This window comes from Micropterus salmoides, unplaced genomic scaffold (assembly GCF_014851395.1).
Source record: "Micropterus salmoides isolate LMB-PRFRI ecotype aquatic unplaced genomic scaffold, ASM1485139v1 Ms_hic_scaffold_16, whole genome shotgun sequence".
In the NCBI taxonomy this organism is placed as follows: domain Eukaryota; kingdom Metazoa; phylum Chordata; class Actinopteri; order Centrarchiformes; family Centrarchidae; genus Micropterus; species Micropterus salmoides.
Window position 1 is genome coordinate 7,864,063 of NW_024040707.1, and position 24,081 is coordinate 7,888,143.

Here is a 24,081-nt window from a genome sequence, read left to right on the forward strand (position 1 = left end):
TGAGCAACTTTGTTGAGCTAAATAAATGTATATGTTAGTTTCTGTGTAACTTCCAGACTTTGACTAAATAACTTTGACATTGTCATTGCTCCAGCTAACAGGAGCTAACTGGCTACATTTGCTAGCAGTTGTTTAATTTGATATAGAGTGAAGAAGGGTTTTAAAATATATATATATATATAATAAATATATTTAATAGAACTTTATTATTATTACAATAAATAGAAAAACAGCATTTCATAATAATGAGTTGAGTTTTAATAATTTCCTCAATTATGTCATTACTTTCAGTTGAATATTTCACACAATTTTTTCACATTTTCTTATTTTAATCCTCTTTATATATTTAATATTATTTATACAATATTTAACAAACACTTTGCTTTGCTACAGCTTTTGCTTCTGGCATAAAATATCATTATCTTATGAGTTGGTTTAAAACCTTTTTTGTGTTTACATGTGGCAACAAACCAGAATCCTAAAATAAGCACCATGCCTGGACTCATTAACAAGGAGAACCGGAGCGCTCTGCCCCTTAGTGTCTCTGACATCACTTCCTGTGTCAGGGGTTATACTTTGGCCCTGACAGCCTCTATGACCTACGAAAATATCGAGGACCATGCAATTGAGGGTGAGTGTGAACACTACAGGAGACTAATTTGTATACTCCCGTTGTATGAATGATAGCCACTTTCAATTAATGTACTGTTATGCTCTGAAACACACTTTTGTAAATTTCACTTTTTTCTCTCCTACTGCCTTTTAGGGATGTTCATTTATCCGCTGGAGGAAAATTCCATTGTTGTGGGGTTCGAGTCTATGATATCCAGTCAGATTATAACACTGCAAATCAAAGACAAGGCAAAAATTGATGACTGTTATTTGGATTGCTGCAACACATCTAATGGAGGCCTCCAGAGTGGCAGTGGTAAGATGAAAGCTGTTGTAATCAATATTGTCATATTAGCACTGGGTCAAATTACTATGTGTAATTATGAAAGGGGTTGCTCCTAGTTGTAGTGATGAACCCATAGAGAATTATCTGACTCTGCAGTTCCCCTTCAATTGTCTTGTCAATTTTGATTTTCTGTTGGTTCACTTCATACAGTCTATGGTTCACTCTCACCACTCTCATCAACTCTTTTTCCAGCAGCAGCAGCAGCAGCAGCAGCAGGCTGTTTTTAGTGAAGAATCTCATATAAGCCCACTGTACACTACCTGCTCAGCACCAGATGACAGACAGACAAAGTTGTCAACTAGCCGATGAACACAGTGGACCATTTAGCAGCTGTAGAACCAGATATTTCCCCTAGGAGTTGGCGGAGACAAATGGAGAGTGACTATTATATTTAATAACATTTGTCATTTCGCCTGAGACATGACTTTAAATTTATTTCATGTCTGCTTGATTTGTAAATAAGTGGCCAAAAAAATAATTTAGTGCAGGTTTAAAGGTGCACTCCACTGAATAAAGATCAGTTTACACATTACATGAAGTTATACACTCTCAGCCTGTGAAATCAGTTCTTTAACATCTTCTGTGGCTCTGGAAGGTGCTTTCTGAAGTCTGAGAAATTACCCCTGATTAGGTTACCAGGGTTATCTAGAATCAAAATTATAACAGAAAGCCCTCATTACTCATTACTGCAAGCATGGGAAAGACATTTACCAAACACAGAGAGGTCTAATGGTGCGTTCCAATTACTATGGAAGTCAGAGCTGGAAATGACGTCACTCCCAAGTTGATCGCATTCCAGTACACAACAGATTTTCGTAAAACCAAGATGAGTGCTTCTCGCCATTGTTAGCAGTACCAGTTGATAACAATGCATTACCCGTTTTCTTGCACATACACAGTAGCAACATGCCCACAGATGTAATTTGGACAGGATTGTGTGTACGACTGATTTGATGAGTCACAAATAAAGACAGAAGTTGGATATTACTATGGCTTTAACTTTGTTGATGCTTAGAGCAGCCATTTTGGATTTTGAGTGCCGGGATTGGTGAAGTTCTCCCAACTTTCTGAGTCAGAAATTCAACTTAAGGGGGCGTTCCACTTGAAATTTCCGACTGGGAACATGGAAATTCCAATTTCCAGTATTTCCAAATTCCAGTAGAAGGGACCATGCACTATAGGACAATATAGAGTTGCATTATGGGGTGTGAAGATTTAATAGTACTAAAGACTAAAAGGAAATCTCTGCCCTTGATCAGCAGTCTGTCTCTCATGAGTGCCCCAACTTTATGGAACTGCAATACTAAATTGCTGGAGTACCCCTTTAAGTCTTTTGTTGGGTATGCATTTGACCATATTTTCATCAGATTTTTATGGAAAACTCTCTGAACTGCTTGAAAACGGCTCATTTGTAGTCCATCCCTTTCATCCCTGTGACGTCACAGCCCCTAAATAAGATTTTGAACCTGAAAATGAGCATAATACCACCTCTTTGGTAGGAGTAGAAGTACCGTCTGTAGAACTAACTCTGAGGACAATCCTTCTGTACTGAGTACTGTACTAATCTAAGTGTTTAAATGAACTCTGATTGAGAAGAGATATTTATGACTTTAAAGATAACAGCAGTTTCCAGACAGCTTTACATTCGCTTGGTTGCCTTCTGATTCATATAAATTGTGGTACATAAAAACATGTGGTTGTTTACTAATCTAGTCTGGTTTTACAGGACACATAGTGTTGGATGAGGATTTGGAAAGGACAGTGTTAGTTGTTAACCTTGGGATCATCCCTCCTATGGAGACGGTCCATATTCTAGTTAGTACTTCTTCTGAGCTCTCCACCCTGCCCAGCGGCGGTATAAGGGTCTCATCTCCACCTGTGTGTACACCCCGGGTACAGAGGACCATCAACGAGGAGCAGGGACTATCTCCAAACTTCTCCAGAACGTAAGAACAGATAAATTCATGAAAACAATATAAAACATTATAAAAACTTGTTGAAATTACAGCATGTTACATGTTGTGTTCAAATTTGGTGTATTTTAAAATTGGGTTTGGCTGTATTTCTAGGCCACAAATGTGTGTTTTTATAGATGGAAGCTGACCATACTAACATTTTACATGTTTTTCAAGATGGCTCAGTTTTAATATAGTTGTGCTTTGCTACTTTTAGGCGGGACAGGCTCACTTGTGCCTCAAGTCCTCATGATCAAACTCCCAACTCCCCTCAGCTGTGGTTGGCTTCACTACTGGAGGAGGAGGCCATCAACTCCATGGACTATGAGTTTAACTTCCAGCTGGAGATTCGGGCTCCCTATCTCCTCGCAGGTTAGAGAATGAACCAATAATGGTGACATATTTGTTGGATATATTCTCTTAGGGCAAATCCACTTGTCAGCAGTAATCAAGAATTGCATTTCAGTGCTTCTTGAAAGCTCTCAAGTCTGCAATAAGATGTTATTAATGTGACGCATCCTGCAGTGAGCTGCAGAAAAGGGAATAAAGCACTGTTCTTTTGTGTGTTTTGCTTTCACACCTTGCTAAATGTTCTTTTATAGTTGGGTATTGGGAACATTAGTGGGCCATATAAAGTTGTGAATGGTTGATTTAACATTTTGGGATTATTTGCTATGAAGCTACAGCCAGGAGACTTGCCAGAGCTAGTATGCTCTGTCCAAAGGTATCAGCACAACTGAAGTTCAATGATTATCACTTTGTTTTACAAAAACAGAGTGTAGATATGACTGATGTGGTTGTGTGCTGGGTTATGTCTTGGCCGGGAGCAGTCAATAGTCCAGCACATAAGTCCATGTGTTGGTTAGTAAGCTTTAGAGGTGCTGGTGGGTGGGTTTTATCACCTTTGGCAAGGCTAGCTGTGTCCCCCGTTTCCAGTTGTTTTTATGCTAAGCTAAGCAGCTGCTGGCTGAAGCTTCAAATTTATCCTACAGATATGAGAGTTGTATTGATCTTCCCATCAAATTCTCAGCAAGACAGCAAGACATTTAATACGTGTATTGTCCAAAATGTCGAACTGTTCCTTTAAATTTAGCAACTTGTTGATTTGAGCATCATAAAAATTCTCACATTATAATTCATAATTGCTTGTCTGTTTAGTCTTGATGTTTGCAGTGCATAAGTTATCTTACTTCTTTTCTTAAATCTTTTCTAATTTTTTTCCCATGTACAAATTGAGCATAGCGTAAGTTAAGGTAACAAAGTCAAGCTCAGCTCACAATCCCAGCACATCAGCGGATAGCAGCCGATCTCAAAGCCAGCCTTTCCCTCTTAGCATTTATTGGCAAATTCAATACAAGGCACCTTATTTAAGCTGCTTAAGACTGCCTATCCTTGCGGCTTCCTCTGCAAGCCACTTTGCAACACGCCGCCAGCCCAGCTCCTCCTTTCAGGCTGTGTCTGACTTATCAATGTCATTTGTGTTGTCATTGATGCCCGATCTGTTCTGTACCCTGGGGAGTTCTATGCTGCTGCTCTCTCTGCCTCGGGATTTCCATTTAAGCACATGGAAGGGCAGGGAGATGTGCTCTCGCTGTCTTATGGCTTTCCACATGCAAATATCAGTTTCCTTGATAAAAGCTATCCTGACTAAAATGGGAGTAATTTCCGTGGGGCCTACTGGTTTGTTATTACTGGTATTATTGGAGGTGGACCCACTGGTTATTTGATCTCCTGTGGTTGTTGCTCTGTGTAGGTGTAGAGAGCCCGTCTCATGCTATCCGAGCTGATGCAGACCCTCTGGCCCGCTCTGCCACCAGCGTCGTCATCACTCTGGCAGACAAGTACACTTATGACTGTCCTGTCGAAATCCTCATCTACCCGAGCGGTAGGTTCCACAGCTTCAAAACTCACTCACAGCATAGCAATTAGTCTTTCCTCCCCTCTCAAGTACACTAGTTGGACCTTGTTTACTTCTGCTCTGTCAGGCTTCTTTTACAGCAGGTTTTGTGTTAAGTATCAAATCAGATCAATTGCGAGGTGACTCACCAAAATGTCCTGTTGTTAATGTATGCCATGCCAGCGGAGTCAGACAGCATTCAGCATTGTGTGGGTGTGCAGCGTCAGGTCTGTTTTTTTAATCCTGTGCTCTCGTCTCTCTCTCATTCCCGCCTTGACCTACACTATGTGTGGGCCATTTGTCTCCCAGAGGCATGAATGAGCCATGGCCTCACTGATCCAATAGGCATCTTATGAAGGTGTTGTTCACAAACAGACCTGCTACGAGTGTTGGGCAATTTAATTCAGCTCAGACTGGTGCTGCACTTTCAATCACAACATGGATGCTCAGTTTGAGCAGAGAGATGGAGCGGACTGAGCTGCATTACAGACACTGAAAACCAATAGAGATGATAAGGCCTAGAATTATTCACCAAGTACATGAATTTATGGACATTTATATTACATTTCAACCAGTGTTTCCCAGTAGAATATAGCAATATTTCCCACTAATATAATTAATTAATCATTAATCATGACCTGGACCTCTTTAAGCTGCAAAGTAACTAATTAATTTAGGGTCAACATATGAATTTCACAAAAGGTCAGAGGTCTGGAACAACAGTGCTGGGGATTTTCTAGAATCACACACACTGCCTAGAGCAGGCTAGAAAAAAATATGTTACCTTTGTAAATAAAATGTAAGCCTTTTAATCTAAGGCCTTTTTATGAGAAAACTGAAATCAATGATTTTCAAGACCTGCCGATACTCTGCACTGAAGACAATTAACATTTCAAATCCCAAGGATTCGCAAAACTCTCTGAGCTTATTTTGTTTTCATGTGGCCCAGCTGTGATAAGCAATCACCTCTTCATTCTCACATCAACATGGGGATAATTCTGTGCTACTGATTACCACACTCCTGCCTCCCTACCTGGTGTCAATTTCAGGCACGTCCATCTGCTTTATAATCTTCCTGTATTATTTATAATCATGTCTATGTCCTGACCAACTGTTTTACTTTAGAGCCACATGTACCACATGTGCTCATTGAGAATGGAGACATGATGCAGGAGGAGTACGATGAGTATCTTCACGGCCGGAGCGATTTCATCAAGGCTACCAAGAAGGACTCCAGCAATGAGAGGAAAGTGAGTGAGTTCGTTTAGCTTTTTGGCTAGTAGCCGACTTGAACTGCCCCTGACCTGCCGCGCAATCGCACATACATGTCATCATAAGATGGCAGTCTAGGACAAAATAAAACAAATCACATTCTGGTTAGACATTCTGGTTACTACTACTAGTTTCTGGGGACAGTAATAATTACTGAGTAATGCATTACTCCCAAACACTATCATACCAATATCAGTTTGAGGAGAGTGTTAAAAGTTACTCAGTAGTGCAATATTACAATAATGCCTGGCAACAAATACTATTTTTGTGATTCTGCAGTGATTATGTAAATTGTTATATCTAACAGTATAATGCAATCCAATACTATGATATCATACCATACACACCATGTGTGGTATGATTTCAAAATTACTACAGGGTTTGATCAGTTCCCTGTCTGACATATTGACACATTATGATTTATGTAAAGGTAGTATTTTTGCAGTTTTATTGATGGAGAGATTGCATCAACTTTTGCAGGCGTTTATGGCACCTGTGTCCACTCTCTGTAAGTCCACATTTTCATGAAATGTGGAGAGTTGTAAATGTTACTTGAATTTTCTACTCTCAACCTACAAAGGCAGAGAGCAGCACTTGTAAATTTGAGAAAAAAAGAGTTTAAAGATTTCAGGCTGGAAGGCCCATTGTAATTCCTTTATTATTTTACCATAACAAATGATGCCATACAACATAATACCTAAAAATGCAGATACTGCACTATGCCTTTGGATACTCTTGACAGAATGCAAAGAGAAAATGGAGTATACACAAACAAAATGTTGGCAAGGACAATTATCCTCCTCCCACTGCCTCTCCACAGGGGTAACCCAAGGCTCAGTGCTAGGGCCCCTTTTCTTCTCAATTTACACCACCTCACTGGGGTCGATCATTCGCTTGCACGGCTTCTCTTACCACTGCTACGCAGACGATACGCAACTCTACCTATCCTTCCTGCCAGACTACCCCATCAGAGCAGGCGTCCCTCTCTAACTTCAAGAAGCTCTTGAAAACTCATCTCTTCCGAGAACACTTCCTCTTATAACACCTCTAACTCCTAACATCTAACATGCACTTCCTGTGCTCTTAATCTTCTATCCACTACAATTATCTTGAATTGATTGCACTTTTTGTTAACTCTAACTTATTTTCCTAGGTATTTACCCCATTGATGTGATATGTGCCATTAGTGCTTACTAGTATTTACTGCTGCTTTTATTATGTATTGTCAGTTGTAGATCTCGTGCTGTATTTTATGCTCTGTTATGCTATGTTGTTCCTCAAATGTAAGTCGCATTGGATAAAAGTGTCAAATGAGTAAATGTAAATGTAAATGGCACAGCCTTCAGGAGCAATTTGGGACACCGTCTACCTCCTGAATCACAGCCACCGAGTATATAACATATACTACAATATTTATTTTTAAACAATGCAATAAATACATTCAGATATGGGTTTTAAAGCCAGTAAAAAAAAGCTCAGACAACAGTTACTCTAATCATGTTTCTCCAACATGATAAGTCTCAGCAACTAAAATTAGTTAATAGGAATTAGGAAAAACAAATTAACAAGATGTTTCAGCAAAATGATGTTCAATTAATCAATGTATAGTTCTTCACCAGATAGCCTATGGCTATGTTTTCACTTGAGCACTAACAAGTTAAGGCACATTTTACATGCTGTTTCCATGGAAATTATGCACTTCTATGGTACAATCATTTTTACATGGTGAAACAGATTTAATTTTGACTAGTTACAGTAGGCCTACTGCATTCTGCCTTTGTAGGTTATGAGTTACTGTAACCAGTTCAGCGTTATTATTTTTCAACCTGCCTAGTTAATAGAATTGCTTTGGTTATTAAGTTATGAGAGATTGAGTCCATTCACATCTCTGCTACCATGAGGTTAAATGACCAGCAGACCTAAACAGGAGAGAGAGCACTTAAAAACAGAGAATCATAAAAATGGGTTTCTATGGAAACACTCCAAAGGCTCGCCACATTCTGCCTAGAATTTCCTGCACATCAACAATAATTGATGTGCTCTGTCTGTCGACCTAATGACTTCTTTTGTCTTCTTTAAGTGTTAAATCAAAGCCAGTCCAGTTATATCATGGTGCCAAATCCCCCTTAATTTATGCTGTTTGATTTTGATCCTGTCCCTACAGGTAGATATCATTCACAGACGACTCCATAAGGACATCCTCCACAACCCTGTGGTCATGTTGAACTTTTGCCCTGACCTCAAGTCTATCAGCTCAGACCTGAGGAAGGTTCACGGCGAGTTTATCTTCCTCATCGACCGCAGTGGTAGCATGAGTGGGGTTAACATCAACCGTGTGAAGGTATTCTAATCTCAGTGTGGTGTGCGTGGGTTATATTTATTGTGCAGATGCAAACCTTCATTGAGACGCACATTGATTTACATATAAATTATAATATATAATACATCATAACCAGTTTAAAGACGGGGGTTTCTTCAATTATATTTGCAGAATACACTGAATTTGTTGAAACATCAATATATGAAAAGAAGACACATATAGGCTAAAAAATGTATAAGATTATAAACAGTTTAAAGAACACTAACAACTAACAGCACCTCGATGGAAAAGATCTGGGAGAAGGACCTAGAAAAGAACATACAGCCTGATACTTGGGCATCAATTTGGCAGAAAATACACAGAATATCAAACTCGGCTGTAACAAAATTATACATTTTAAGTTTGTTAACAGGATACATCACACACTGAGAAAACAAACTAATGAAACTGTATAGCAATGAAAAGTTTTGGCCTGCTCTTTCATACGATATGGAAATAGAAATAAAATGGTGTCCGTTTTCTCTAAGATTATTAAAGCAATGGGATATTGAATTTATGAGTGCAAAAAGACTCATAGCTATTAAGTGGATAATTAATAATATAAACGAGAAATCATAGCTACAAACCTTTGAAACACAAACAGAACAAATTTCTTTCCTCCTGTATGTGACCTAATATACACTGAACAAAATTATAAACACAACACTTTTTTTTGCCCCATTGCTCATGTGCTGAACTCAAGGATCTAAGACTTTTTCTACGTACACAAAAGGCCTATTTCTCTCAAATATTGTACACAAATGTGTCAAAATCTGAGTTAGGGAGCACTTTGCTGAGATAAACCATCCACCTCACAGGTGTGGCATATCAAGATGCTGATCAGACAGCATGGGTATTGCACAGGTGTGCCTTAGGCTGGCCACAATAAAAGACCACTCAAAATTGTGCAGTTTCACTGTATTGGGGGGGTCCGGAAACCAGTCAGTGTCTGGTGTGACCACCATTTGCCTCACGCAGTGCAACACATCTGCACAACACGTCCACTCCTCTTCAATGGCTGTGCAAAGCTGCAGTCAGGTCGAGACCCCGATGAGGACGATGAGCATGCAGATGAGCTTCCCTAAGACAGTTCCTGACAGTTTGTGAAGAAATTCTTTGGTTATGCAAACTGATTCATGCAACAGCTGTGCGGGTTTTGTAAAAAAAACAAAAAAAACAATCCTCCCTGAGCATGAAAAACACCCCATCAATTTATGGAATTCTGTAGAGATCAAACTGAAAGCTAAAGCATGAAAACACATGATATGTCATTAGAGGCTATGTAATTGCTTTCTAGGCTCGTAGCCATACTGATTCTGCAGTTTTATAGGTGTGGTTAACCAACTGTGTGAAGGACATGTGCACAAAGATATTGATCAGACAAATCATTCATTAGATGTTCACGTACAGAGCTGAACCTCATTCAAGGTTTATATTTTTTTAATATGCTTGTATGTTATTTGCTGCCTGCTACTTGTGCACTAACCCTGCCTTGCGATGTGATGTTAATGTATGACTCAGACGCAGGCCTTTATTGGGTGTGTCTGATTCAACAGAGTTTGGGCTTAAGGACAGGGCAGTGATATTTACCACTGACCTTATAGGAAATACTGCAGAATACCTTTAAAAATATCTTTAAAAACTGAAACATGACATATACCTACATTTTCTTTGTTAATGCACTTGAACAGGCATTTTGAGTGTCTGACCAATGTGGTCTAGGTTCTCTTCATTGTCCTCTTCACCTGAATCAAAGTTGAGATAAGTGGTATGCCTCCGGAAACTGCTCCTCTGCTGTAACAGAGGCAGTGATGGATAAAATGACACTGCATGATGCCACTCACTCCTCTCCTTGAGAAAATCTGCTGTGAAACGATGCAGCTGTGTAGAGCACCGTGCTTCAATTCAGCTAGAGATCAGTAGATGTAGTTTTATTGCAGTGGAAATGATTGCATAGTTCAACAGGACATTAAGCACCTAATGAGCCCAAGAGTTTTGCCTTTTATTTCCACAGTCTTTGTTCTGTTCTATTTTCTGGACATTACCTTAATCCGCTCTCGGTCTCTCTCTCTCTCTCAGGATGCCATGGTGGTGATTCTCAAGAGCCTTGTGCCAGGCTGCCTTTTTAACATCATAGGCTTCGGCTCTACATTCAAATCACTTTTCACAACCAGCCAGAACTATGACGAGGTAAAGCGGTTGTATATATATATTTTCATGATGAATTACCATATTTTATTATTTTTTATCTCTGTGATGTAAGAATAGCATTTGTGTTTACTGAGCCAAAGAATGGTAAGATACTTTAACTCAAGAAACCGCAGTTAGTCTTTTCTCCTCCTCATCGTCACAACTCAGGAAGCCCTGGTCCTGGCTTGTGAGTATGTTAGGAAGATCAGAGCCGACATGGGGGGGACCAACATCCTAGCACCGCTCAACTGGATCTTGAGGCAGCCGATGTTCAACGGACACCCACGCCTACTCTTCCTGCTCACCGACGGGGCCGTCAGCAACACAGGCAAGGTTATCGAGCTGGTCCGCAGCCATGCACGCTACATCAGGCAAGTATTACTGTAAACACACACTCAGGCTGATAACTGAGCTCTATTCTGAATGTTAGAAATGACCCATTTCGTGCTAAATGTGATCTGTACCTGCAGACGTAGAAATATAGCACTCACACTGACTTGAATATGTGTTTAAGGTAGCTGCTTGATATTCAAGCACAGAAAAGCTACTGTATGTTGAATGATAATATATTCATTATTTCTTTATGCCCATTATGAAAATGCCAAAAGGACTGCACAGGGATAACATAAAATCACATGCAGGCATTTTCATGGGCTTAAATGTAACACCTGGTTATGGAACTATAATCCTCTCAAAATGAAATCCGTGAATGTGCATTGAATGTCTTGTCAGTGTCAAACATGATTAATACAAAGAATCAGATTTGTGCTGTCTTGATTTTAGATAAAAAAGACATTGTTTAAAGCTACTAGTGTAAGGATATAAATATTCTGCCTGAAGGCTGCAAACACCAACATCAACTGAGAAAGAGCGCCTGTGGCACAATAGATCTGCAGTTTACTGGAAAATCACTTCACTTTGCAGCCTGCACCTAAGTCTCATGCTGTGAATCCCTCCCCTGAGTCACTCTGAAAATAATCGACTTTTGTCTTCCCCCTTTTAATGGATGACTGCCCCCAGATGATTAGGTTCACAGAGCTTGGCCAATTCATCGACACTTTCTGGATCATTATCACACTATGCTTACAAATCAAATGACCAAACAACAAAGATTCTCAGTTCCAAAAATCCATGTTAGGTTTTTAACTATGTAGGGGATATTTCTATTTTTATCTGCACTTTTCGACCTCATTAAAAATGCAAAGGAATGTAGCTGGCTAATTAAATTAGCCAGTTTGCAGCTGGCTAATTAAATTAGCCAGCTCATCCCTCTGTGAAAAACCGAATAAAATGGCAAAATAAAGCCGACCTTGCTGGAGCAGCAGGCATGTCTCAACTCTCTGCACCATGAAAGATCATTTCCAGTTTGCCCCCCAACCCAAATCTATGTTTGCCAAATTTGATTGCTTATAGTTTATAGCTCTGTGAAATGTATGCACATCCTGAGAAGACCCCTGCTGAGCTGCAGTGTTTAATGTGTTTGTGCAGATGTTTTACATATGGCATAGGACAGAATGCCTGCAGGAGGCTGGTGAAGGGACTGGCAACTGTTTCCAAAGGAACAGCAGAGTTCCTGGCCGAAGGAGAGAGGCTGCAACCCAAGGTACTCATTTCCAGCTTTGTGTATCACTCCTAACGACAGCTGGCTATTCTGAGGGCCACTGGAGAGCCATTATGCAGTGGTTTCCATCACTAAGTGTCTACCACTGATACCAATTAGAAAATCATATCTCTGAGACTCCATTTGCTTTATGTACTGGTCAGGGAGAAGCTGTATTTTGTATCTGAAAGTCTATTTTAGTTAGTTTATTTTTGCTCCACAGATGATAAAGTCCCTAAAGAAAACCATGTCTCCAGTACTCAGTGATATTTCCATCGAATGGCTCTTTCCTGAGACCAAAGAAGTGCTGCTGTCCCCTGTGGGCAACACCTTCCTGTTTCCAGGGGACAGTCTGATTGGTTACTGTGTGGTTTGTGACACCACCCGCTACCATGCCAACCCCAAATCTGTAAGTGCAAGACATCTTCTGAAAGGAGACAATGACCGCATGCATGACTTTCTGTGTTGTGAATATTTCAGAATGACTTGTCCGTTATCTCTGAAAGGCTTTCCTAGGGAGATAAAAAAGGGCTAAGGCTAACCATGAAGAAATACTTGGATATGTCACCTACTCATAATCTCAACAGGATAAGAGGAGGCGATACAGCATGATGCGCTCCATTGAATCAGCCAGCTCTGTGTTTCACTCTCAAGAAGAGGACCCAGTGAAGACAGGTGTCGACAGTCAGGGATCCTACAGGGAAGCACTCACTGGCCCTCTGTATGACTTCTACCAGGACACCATGATAGACAGCAGCCCTGCCACCACAGAGCAAGACACCATGGGTAGGAACTTACAGTTTTAATATATAAATGTTAATTTGTGTGTCTAATTGCACTAGTCTTTTCTTTTGTAACACTAGTGGTAGCTGGACTACTGAACTGCCTATTGCGCCAAAGGGACCAGCCAATGTAGGTTATCTTAAGTGGATACTATGTAGATGTATGGCTAGATTAAGCCGCCAAGTATCTGCTCCTTGCTTTGATAAGGTAGGATTCAAATGCAGTTTAAAGGTACACCATTACATAGTTTGCCCACCAAAGAGCACCGACAGGTTGATTTTTCAACTGTAAAATGTCCTGCTTATGTATCTTTGTCAGACAATTAGAATGACATCACCTGTGAAAAGACTTGTACATCATTTAACATTAATATTGGGCTTGCATAGGAATGTTTGCATTTCCCCAATGTGTATTGTTAACTTATTTCAGCAATCTGCTGTCACATTCTGAGGTGTTTGTGTGCTTCAATATCACTTGGCATTGAGTTTGTTAGGTGGAATTCTTATTTTTATTAGGCTAGTGCAGTGGCTCAGTGGATGGCAATGTCAGTTGATTGGTCCAACATTTTGGTCCAAACCGAAATATTGCCACAACTATTGGATGGATTGGGCTTGCTATTTTGTACAGACAATCATGGTTCCCAATCAATGTATCCCAGTGACTTTGATGATTCCCTGACTTTTCCCCTTGCTCCATCACCAGCTACATTTGTGTCTTTGAGTGAAACAATTATTTTGTACAGATATTCATGTCCGCCTCAGAATAATCTCTATAAACAGATATCTGCATAAGAAAGCAGAATCTGTAGGCAAGAGACATGATTTTGGTATTAGAGGCTATCTGGTTTCCGTATGTAGTCCCTTTGGACAAAATGCAATCTTTGAATCCATCAGCTATAGTATGACGATGATTGAGCTTTTTGTCAATCTCGGAACCCTAGAGGTTAGCTTTTATTAGTTTTTAAAAAGACAACAGCTGATGGATTCCAAAATTGCCACTTGGACTGTAAAAAATGACCAGCACGTGGAAGAGGAAGACTTGGCTACACCGGAAGCCCTGAAGCATTGGCCAATACCCCCAGAGGCTAAATAGTGGGTTCCAGCACTGCCCTCAGAATGGATTGTAGTGACTTTGACGATCCCTAAACATTCATTTAGCCCCATCATCAGGTCAAAATTTTACTATATGTTATACTTATAAGTAATAACCAAGTACCTGCTAAACTAATGACATTCCCATCAGCCTCAGCTATACTTTGTGTAAAATGGAGGACCATATTGGCTGACTCTTATGTTGACCATTCACTCTGATTAATTATATTTAGTGCTAATAAGCAAAAATGAAAATGCAAACATTGAAAACATTACCTGATAAAAATCAGCATGTTAGCATCGCCAGAGTGAACATGTTAGCATGCTGTGCTGACAAGAGGCGTCATTAGGCCTGGGCATCTGTTTGGTTTTTTTTAAAACAGAAAAATAAAGCCCCAGAGTGTCCAATCATGCATTAAAGCCCTTGAAGATAATATGATGTCATTGAGTCCTCTGTCCAAGCAGCAGATCGAACGTTACTCCACACTACTCAGCATACCGCTCTCTCTGCACCAGGATGCTTCCAACTGAAGCCCCTATGAGCTGCACTTTATTGGAGGTGCTAAAGTTAAAATTTGTGGTGGGATTGATTCCTGATCAGAAGTGTTTTCAGTTTTGGTTTTCCACCTCATTGTCTCATCCAGTACAGTCCCAAACAGTTCCGTGTCTGTCAGACGGTCTGAATGGGTATATCGGCAGAGCAATAATGCAGGCAAATGCACAGCAGAGTATAGTGCAGGTAGATTTTGTTAAAATATTGACTTTATTTCCATTAGATTGTGATGTTATTTTGGAAATGTCTGAGATCACAGATATGTGCAGAACATTTTGAACATGAGCAGATAACTTGCTGATACTCTATTTATTAAAAAGCTATTAAAGTCCATTATATAATGTATTATTGACGTGAATAAGCGTCACCTGCATATTTAAAGACGTTACTTTAATCAATCATGCCCACTTGTGTGTTTACTTAGCGGGGATGATATTAAATGAGAAAAGTTGATCTACAGGAGAATACATATTTGAAAGCAATACAGAATGCCTCAGAGCCTTACTGCATTATATTGCATTATATTTTTTATAGTTTCAATTGTCACCTGCCACTTGAATTTCCATAAATTGATGCAGAAGAGGCAGAAATTGTGAGGTGAAAGGCATCTTATATTTTGTGTTAAAATCTTGAGTTAGTAATCAGCAATTCAGAGTTGACTAAACTAACAATTATTTGTATGACTTTGTCTTGGATTTGTTTTTTTTTTGAGTTTTTGGGTTGATTATTTCTATTTTGGAACAAAACATCAGGGTTGGATTGTAAGACCTCTCCGAGAAGGCGCGCATACAGTACCAACCAGATAATAGACTACAACCCAGCAAAGAAGGTCTACACTCCCAGTGATCCCAGTTCTGTGGTGGTAAAGAATCCACTGAGGAGAACCAAAGTCCAGGAGCTGATAGGCCAGATGAGCCCTGAGCACGAGGCACAGTGGAGGAACGACTACCAGGTGTGGTCCCACACTGTGAACAGCAACACTCACATAATCTTTTAGGCTGATCTGTTTTTTTCTGACTCAGTTTGTAATCTAGTTGTAGTTTGCAGATCTAAAACAGTGCCTCCAAACTAAGCTTTATTTAATAATAATACACATGTTGTCTGTTTAAGCGCTCATGCATGTTAAATAAACCACTGTTATGGTTATAAAGGCAGGATAATTGTATTTTGTATTATGAGACAGTTATATTGACATATTGCCATTAAATGGAAAAATTATATTTGTATTCAGACTGCATTGATGGATTAAAAAGCCATCTGACCCTTGTCTGGGGTAGAGTATAATCAAGAATAGACTAATGTGCTCTCCCCTGTAATGAGGGCCAACATTTATGAATGGTAATTAGGTTTGAATATTGCTCAGGGAGCATCCTAGAATAACTAAACAGAATTCACGGGTCTGTGAAGAAATTAAATCTTCTCTTTGGAATACAGCTGAGCTGTTGCACTCAAGCCATGATTAATCTATATCTAATGATTAAAAGTAAATATAGTAACTTTCTATTTATTTGTTTGTGGATTGCTACATAAATTAAAGAAATGTAAATTAACCTGTGCAGGAGGGCTGACAAGATGAAGGATTTCACAACTCAAAACATAAACAATTTCTGTTACATTCATTTGAATATTGTATCATTCTGCAGAAATCAAATTCATCTGAGCAATTAGAGGTGAAATGATTAGTTGATTAATGAATTAGTCGATCAGCAGAACATTAATTCCAGGATTTTGATTAATTGTTTTAAGTCACATTTTAAGCCTAACATTCCCGTGTCCTAGCTTCTCAATTGTAAGCATTTGCTGTATTTCTACTTCTTATGTGAGAATAAACTGAATATCTTTGGTTGTTAGTCTGTTGGTCAGACAAAATGAGAAAGGCACATCAAGCTGGGCTTTAGAAAACTGAGGTTGACATTTTTTACAATTTTCTAACATTCTATAAAAACAAAAAAAGATTAAACAAGATCACAACATTAATCGAGAATGAAAATGATTCTTAGTAGTTGCCCTATTTGCAAAATAGATTATTTGCATTAGTTTAATCAAACAATAAAGAGTTTGGAAATCATAATAAATACATAGTCGCTTAAAAGCACCATGAAATATGAGCTTGAGTGAACCCCCCAGAATGAGGTTTCATATCTTAATAAATCCTGATTGCATCAGGGTATTTAAAATAAAAAAACAACAACTTTCTGTCCTTTGTTTCCAGCCACAGCTGGCGAGCCTGTGTGCCACATCTTCCAGAGGCCGTTCCGCCAGCTGTCACAGGCCGTTCCCTCTGCAGGAGCCGCTGCTGCAACAGGAAGCCGACTCAGAGCTTCATTTCCATTCTCAGCCTCAGGACAACCCTCAGCTCAGCGGCATCAGCATGACGCCTTCAGCTCGCAACACCACTGGAGAGGATGGCTCCAGATCGTCCACTGACAGCCCATCTGTTGGCAGTGCTGGAGATACAGGTGAGACCACGAGCACAACCATTCTGTTTTACTAAAAAATGCTAAGAACGTATTGCTTTATTGAATGTATCTACATGTCTATGATTTATGTTGGATTGAATCTGTGTTTTATGTTTGTATGTTTGTTTTTTGGTGAATATGTATGCAAGTGTGTACAGGTTGTTTAATGACAGCATAAACCCAAACCAAACTAATCAACATCATCTTAAAGCCATTACACCTTTTAAAGTTGTCATAAGTATTAAAGTAATAATTTTTGTCTGAAGTCACACAGACATTATTAATGTCCCTTTTAAAGAAAATTGTTTTTTTTATCTTGGTTGTTTAATTTGTACAAAAAAATTAATACGATTAAGGGGCGGCACGGTGGTACAGTGGTTAGCACTGTCACCTTACAGCAAGAAGGTTGTGGGTTCAAACCCCAGTTTGAGCATACTATTCCTGTAACATGATAGTGTGGTGTATAACATATGTGCATTTGTCAGACACCACAATAGAACATGAAAACCTAATCTAAAAAAAAATCTGCTTCATAACTAACTGTAGAATAAATTAATTAAATTCCTTGTCCTTTATTCAGTATGTGACAATTCTCTTAAAAATTGATTTAAATGGCATCCATGCTAAATGCAGACACTTGCCAGATGATTAAGCACAGAGGAGAGTCTTGAGAATGACAGGAAATGTTTTTTCTAAATTTGGGAACAAAACAGAAAATTAATTAGGAGATGAATAAGGAGCAAAAGAGGGTAGCACTTTAGAAAACAATTATTGGTCTTCAAGCAGGCTGAACACAGAGAGCAGGCTGAACACATACAGGAGATGATGATTTAGTTTAACACAAATTCAATGACAAGTGAGCAGCAGCAGGTGACAAGCTTCAAATGGATTTGAATACATGTTGACTTATAAATGAAATGAACATTCAGGAATCTAACCTTGCTCTTGTGATATTTCAGATGGTTATGGACACCAGTTATGTCAAGCAGAAACCCCACAGGAGACCAGAACGTCAGATCTGGGTGCAGCAAGCCAGCACAAAGGTGACTGCAAGGCCTTGGTGTCCGGACTGCTGTGTGGGAAACCAGAGAAATGGGAGGTCGTCTTTGATATCGAGCCCTTCCTGAATGGCCGTGAACGTGAGGAAAAGGTTCATGAAGAGCTGTGGAATGAGACCTTCCACCACCTGGCTGGACGCTCCATCATACATGACTTTGAGCACATGGTGGATAAGGAGTGTGAGATTGAACATGGTGAGCTCTACAGAGATTTTTTGTTTATAGTAAACAAATTTTATATCTGTAATGTGTCTTAGCGGCTTATTTCACATGTTCTGGTGTTGAAATGTTAGAAATACAACTTTGCAGGGATTGTTAAACATTTTGGGGAATGCACTTATTTGCTTTCTTGCTGATTGACTCTCATATCTGTCTGTTTAAGGCTATAGCCAGGAGACAGTCATCTTAGCTTAACATAAAGAATGGAAACGGGGGAAACAGCTAGCCTGGCTCTGTCCAAAGGTAACAAAATCTGGGATATGGATAGCTGTTTGCTCCCGAGCTAAGCTAACTGTCTCCTGGCTGTTGCTTCATATTTAACAGACAGATATCAGGGTGGGAGCAATCCTCTTATCTAAATTTAAGCAAAAAAGCAAATAAGTGCATTTACAAAAATTTAAAATATTCCTTTAAGATGCATTTCATATCCTGTATGATTGATGTATAAATTATGTATGTTTCGTGTTGTGTTATCAAAGTCCTTGGTGTTATTCAACATTGTCATAACCATTATATGATTCGATATTATGTAATCCTATGATATGTTATATAATCATTTTATGCTTATTATAATTCACAGGCTCTGGGAGGAAGTACCAACTATATGCTATTCACACCAGCAAGGCCTGCAATATACTGAGCAAATACACAGCGTTTGTTCCAGTCGACCTGGATACTAATGAGTATTTGCAGACATGTATTGAGTACATAAACCCCAGTAAGTCAAATTAATGTAATGTGAAGACGTTCTAATACCAGACATTGTTCAGTCCTCTCTACATGTTTTAACAGAACATGGGCCTCATTCACTAATGTGTAGAAATGTTACTACTATGCGCAAAAATAAATGCACTTGCAAAATTATTGTTGGATTCATGACAAGTGTGCAGTGGCCAGTTTTGTTCTTACCACTGAGCATATGTTAGTGCTATTTGTAGTCAGTGTACACGCCCCCTTTTCTCTATATAAGGAAAGATGTTTGCCTAGTGGTGTATCATGGAGAAAGTGGTTAAGTTGCTGTAAGAGAGAAGCATAAAGCAAAAAAGCAAAAGAATTTCATGACTGAAGAAATTGAAACAAGCCAGAAAAGGCACATTATATTACACATTGTAGGCCAAGTCAATACAATCAAAGAAAACAGTAACTGTTACATTTCAATATTCTCATATACTCCATTGTAAGCAAGGACTGGGACACTTTTGATAGACGAATATTTTAAAAATGAGGATGAAAGGGTGTAAGTTTCATGGTTATTTAATAAATGTTGCCAATGCATTAGTAAATTAACAGTTTTAAATGTTTTTAAAACATTTTTTAAATTAATGCAGTTGAGACAATTCCATATCTGTCCAAGTACAAATAAATTTAAATAAGAAAATATTGAATAATCATGGATTTGTGCATAAAACATTTGTATGCATGATTTACACAAAGATTTGTGTGTTTGTTTGTGAATGAGACCCAAGTCCTCAAATAATAACCTGAAACTACTTATTTTGCTCAACTTCTTTTGTGTGTAGTTTAGTAGTTACAAGCCAATGAGTGTGGCCTGTCACGTTATGGGCTTGTGTGTGCTACAGTATGCCATCGTGTCATTGAAATGATTCTCTAATTTAAAAATTAAAGTAATAATTTAACATTTTGGGAAATATGCTCATTTGTTTTCTTGCCAGAAGTAGAATCAGAATCAGCTTTATCTGCCAGGTGTACACATACGATGAGATGAGATAAGATCATAAGTTAAAGCTGAAACTACAACAAATAGACAGTTAGTTTAGCAGAAAGAGTGGAAACAGGGGGAAACAGTTAGCTTGGCTTTGTACAAAGGTAAACCAAAAAAACCCTCGACTAGGAGCACTTCTAAAGCTCACCAATTAGCATGTTTAGCGCCCCCCAAAAATATTCAATTAATCAATTTGCATACATTTTTATAATCAATTAATGATTACAGTTTTTAAATCAAGCAAAAATGACAAATATTCTCAAATGCATAGACATGCTGCCTTTTTTTTAATATCAATTCAATGAAATACGTTTTGTTTGGACCACACAAGGCATCTGAAAGTGTTGCCTTGGACTGTCAAAACTTGCAATGGACACTTTTCACTTCTTTTTTTATTTATTTTTTTTTTTACATTTGTAGACTAAAAGATTAATCGATTAACTGAGAAAATAATCAACAATGAAAAGAATGATTAATGAAATGTATGTATAATGCCCTAAACAGTTGTTTAAGTCAAATAAGTTGGGTTGGTTTTTACAGGGGGTATGTGCTTCATTTTGTTTTCAGGTGAAAGTCTAAAGAGGGGCTCACATTCCAGCTCTCGTTCAGGGAGCAGGAAGAACCGCGGGTACTCCATCGGCTTGGGTCGCTCTCAATCTGGTGGCATGTCCGAGGAAGCTGAAGATGTCCTCCTGCCCAACAGTAGGCTGCATTTTATATATTCAGCTCACATTTCAATCCCAACTACAGACAGAATGAGCTTTAATTTTTACATCATACAGCAGAAAGAAATAAGATAAGAGCGACAGAGAAAGGTAGAAGGCATCTTTTATTGAGAATAAAAAGTATAAGTATACAGTAAAAGGAACATCGTTCTTTTGGGGAGCAAGTGATATGAGATTTTTGAAGACTTGTGTTTATATAATTATATTTATTCAAATGTGTCTTTATTTGAAATGGAAAGGCTGCAGTCTTGCATCACCGGGACAGGGAGCAATGAGATATTAGGTGCCCAGAAAGCTGCATCCTGCTTTACATTGAAAATACTTTAGCAAAAGGGCATAACATTTTAAATTGGTTTTCTGTGGTGGCATAGCAACAGCGGGAGCTAAGACTAGCACACTGCTTGATCATCTGCTTGGCACTTCCAGTTCCAGGTGCACAGTGGGTGCAGATACAGATGAGTTGCTTTTTTAAAACAACATTTAGTTAGGTCTTGAGGAAAAAGAGGGAATACTGTGGGAAACAAAATAAAGGACAGCCCACTGCAATTCATTTTCTATCATTTCGATCATTGTCTTAGATGGAGAAGATGGTGTCTCTCCATGCAGCACCCCCACCTCCTCCGGCTGGGAGAGATGTAGCTTCACAGAGGGTAAGTAAAGTGCAACACATCAACTGGCCAGTGAATTTGCTGCATTTTATCAATTTTCCTCCACAAAGACCTTTGGCATAAACTGTCTGGAAGCCTCTTGTCATTTTCTGAGCAACATTGTTGTATGCTTTCAAATGTGAAACATGAGATTATTGACATTTTAGTCCCTCTTCTTGTACGTGATGACAGAAGTCACCACAATTTTGTGGCTTGTATTGACAAATGCTGTCTGGACCTTGACAACAATGAGCACGTACTGAAGACACAAACACAAATACGTGGCTGGTCAGATCCCACAAGTATAGCGGGATCCTGGTTTTTGCACCCTTTGAATATAGGAAAACAACACACACGCACACACACACACAAGCAGGAGTGTAGCCGAAGAGAGACAGCTGCTGGAAAACATGTCCTCGCTGTAACTGTTACATCTCAGTGGGTGTGTTTTACCTCTTTGTTATGTAAGACTCATGTTGAGAACCAAATAAAAAGTAGCAGAAAATGCCACAACTTGTTTCTCCCTCCTCTTCCCTTGTCTAACTCTGCCTCTCTGTCTCCAAGTCTCTCAAAGGAGTCCGTCTGTGACCTCTGACCAGTCACAGAAATCGGTGGAGAGCCTTTTTTCTGCCAGGTGGGTGTTTGGAGGCTCGCTGGTTACATAAATGTGCTGTAGCTGGAGTAGAGGAAATTGTCAAGACAGAATTGTCCAGTTATTGTCCTGATACAATAACCTCAAAACTGCATGCTCTGAAAGTCAGATGACAGGAATGGATAAAGATGAAGATGTAAAAATAGATCCACTGCTTTGTAAGGCAGCACTTAAAAATAATTATAAGGCTATAGTCCCTGTGTTTGCTCATGCAGTGGCACCATAACGTTAGAAGGTGATGGCAGGATGAAAAGCCGTCCGTCAAAAAAAGGGGCCAGACACCATAATTGCTTAAGTATGAGATTAATGGTGCACATTTGAAGACAGTCTCTCTTGGAAAGAGCTGGAGAGACCTCCACACACCTGGCTGATTGCTGCGTGACGTGAGTGTGAATGTTGCACTGTTGTTTTCGGAAAGTTACAGAAATTGCCTGACACCCCCCCTAAAAAAATTCAGACGTTGGAAAGGTCTTTCTGAAGCTATTTCCACCATCATCATTTGAGCTGTTCTGTTAAGATGTTCACCATCTTAGCTTTAGATTAGCACTAAACACAAAGTACAGCTGAGGCTGATGGGAATGTTGTTTTGCACATATTAGTATTGTAGTAAGTACATGATGTGTACCAGAATAATCTAAAGAAATATCCGCTTTCCCAGTCCTCCTAGAAGCAGTAGATTAATTTCAATAGTGGTATGTGCTTCACATACTGTACACTGTTATTTAAATCTGCTTTCCCCTCTCCTCTGTTAAGGTTGGCCCTCAGCAGGACTCGTCTCCTGACTCGGGCTGCCAAAGGATTCATGTGTCGATCTCACAGCAAGTCCGGTGATTCAATTGGAGAGAGTGACAACGAGAACAAAGATTACATTCCTCTGGTGGGTTGCAGATCTATACATGTGAATAGTCTGTCAACCTGCAAGTTGACGGACACTAATTTGAAAGAGGAGAATGTCCGAGTGCATGGTTACAATAAGCAGAAGCAGTTCTAAGCTGTTTTGAATAGTCCAGAGGGCTACGTTGTGCAATATGTAAATGCATGCTGTATCCTAGATTCAAATCCAACTGAGGACATTTGTTTACAATTCAGTCCCCTTTCTTTGCAAATTCGTGCTGTCTGTCTGAAATAAATGAAGGGGAAAAAGTCAGTGGTGGATACCAGCGATACCAATACTGCAGTAATAGGGACTGCTACAGGAAGTCATTTCTGCCCACTGCAATTCAAATATACAATGACTTCCCTCTGGGCAAGAAGAGGAGACTTATTCTCCTGAATGGCAATTGCACATTGCACATCCTTCTACACTCGTTGGCACATATATTGTTGAATAGACATATCTTTAAGTATTTGTATCTGTCTGTCTGTCTGTCTTAATCAGTAGTTTTTTTAAAAATCCAATGTTTTGCTTGAAAAATTTTAAACGATAAATACCACAAGACTGATTATATATTTCATAATTCATTCAGTTGTGTAACATTATATTTTTGGTCCAAAATTGGTGTAAAAGACTACATACTACAAATTCTGTTTTTCTGGGCCTTATCGTAATCTTTCTGCCTAGCATAAGACATTGACAGTGACAGAACAATCCCCTATAATTTTAACCTTTACTTGAGAGTCCAAAGCAGAGTGTCCAGGCTCAATGTAATAAGGCCATACTCTGCCACTCCCTGACATCACCAAGACCTTGAAGGAGGTTGTAATTATGCTGTGCTTGCCACCTTGTTCATGTATTATTCATCCCTTTTTAAATTCAATGTTAAAAATACATCTGTCAAAAATTATCCGAATAGCTGCCCTGAAAATGAGTTTCCCTTCCTTAAACAATGACCATAGAGGTATCCTATAACAAGGCACCTCTTGCCCAGCTGCTGATTGGAGCTGTAGGCCGAATCACAAAGTCTGTTTTTCAATATGCAGTGGAGAAGAACAGTTGAACA

The 24,081-nt window shown here is 39.2% G+C and overlaps 1 protein-coding gene across 1 annotated transcript in view; it reads left to right on the forward strand.

The window, feature by feature from the left end:
- The first annotated feature begins 478 nt into the window (after nt 1–478).
- The window catches only part of vwa5b1 (von Willebrand factor A domain containing 5B1), a 30,165-nt gene continuing 6,562 nt past the window's right edge, over nt 479–24,081 (forward strand). The window contains exons 1-20 of the mRNA XM_038723812.1: nt 479–631; nt 767–928; nt 2,685–2,904; nt 3,131–3,285; nt 4,667–4,798; nt 5,936–6,060; nt 8,247–8,423; nt 10,521–10,631; nt 10,800–11,002; nt 12,120–12,234; nt 12,455–12,640; nt 12,819–13,017; nt 15,411–15,610; nt 16,871–17,117; nt 18,077–18,370; nt 18,975–19,112; nt 20,685–20,819; nt 21,421–21,492; nt 22,054–22,123; nt 22,895–23,018. Coding sequence (XP_038579740.1) covers nt 493–631; nt 767–928; nt 2,685–2,904; nt 3,131–3,285; nt 4,667–4,798; nt 5,936–6,060; nt 8,247–8,423; nt 10,521–10,631; nt 10,800–11,002; nt 12,120–12,234; nt 12,455–12,640; nt 12,819–13,017; nt 15,411–15,610; nt 16,871–17,117; nt 18,077–18,370; nt 18,975–19,112; nt 20,685–20,819; nt 21,421–21,492; nt 22,054–22,123; nt 22,895–23,018 — 3,204 coding nt within the window. The 5' untranslated portion in view covers nt 479–492. The remainder of the gene's footprint in view (nt 632–766; nt 929–2,684; nt 2,905–3,130; nt 3,286–4,666; nt 4,799–5,935; nt 6,061–8,246; nt 8,424–10,520; nt 10,632–10,799; nt 11,003–12,119; nt 12,235–12,454; nt 12,641–12,818; nt 13,018–15,410; nt 15,611–16,870; nt 17,118–18,076; nt 18,371–18,974; nt 19,113–20,684; nt 20,820–21,420; nt 21,493–22,053; nt 22,124–22,894; nt 23,019–24,081) is intronic.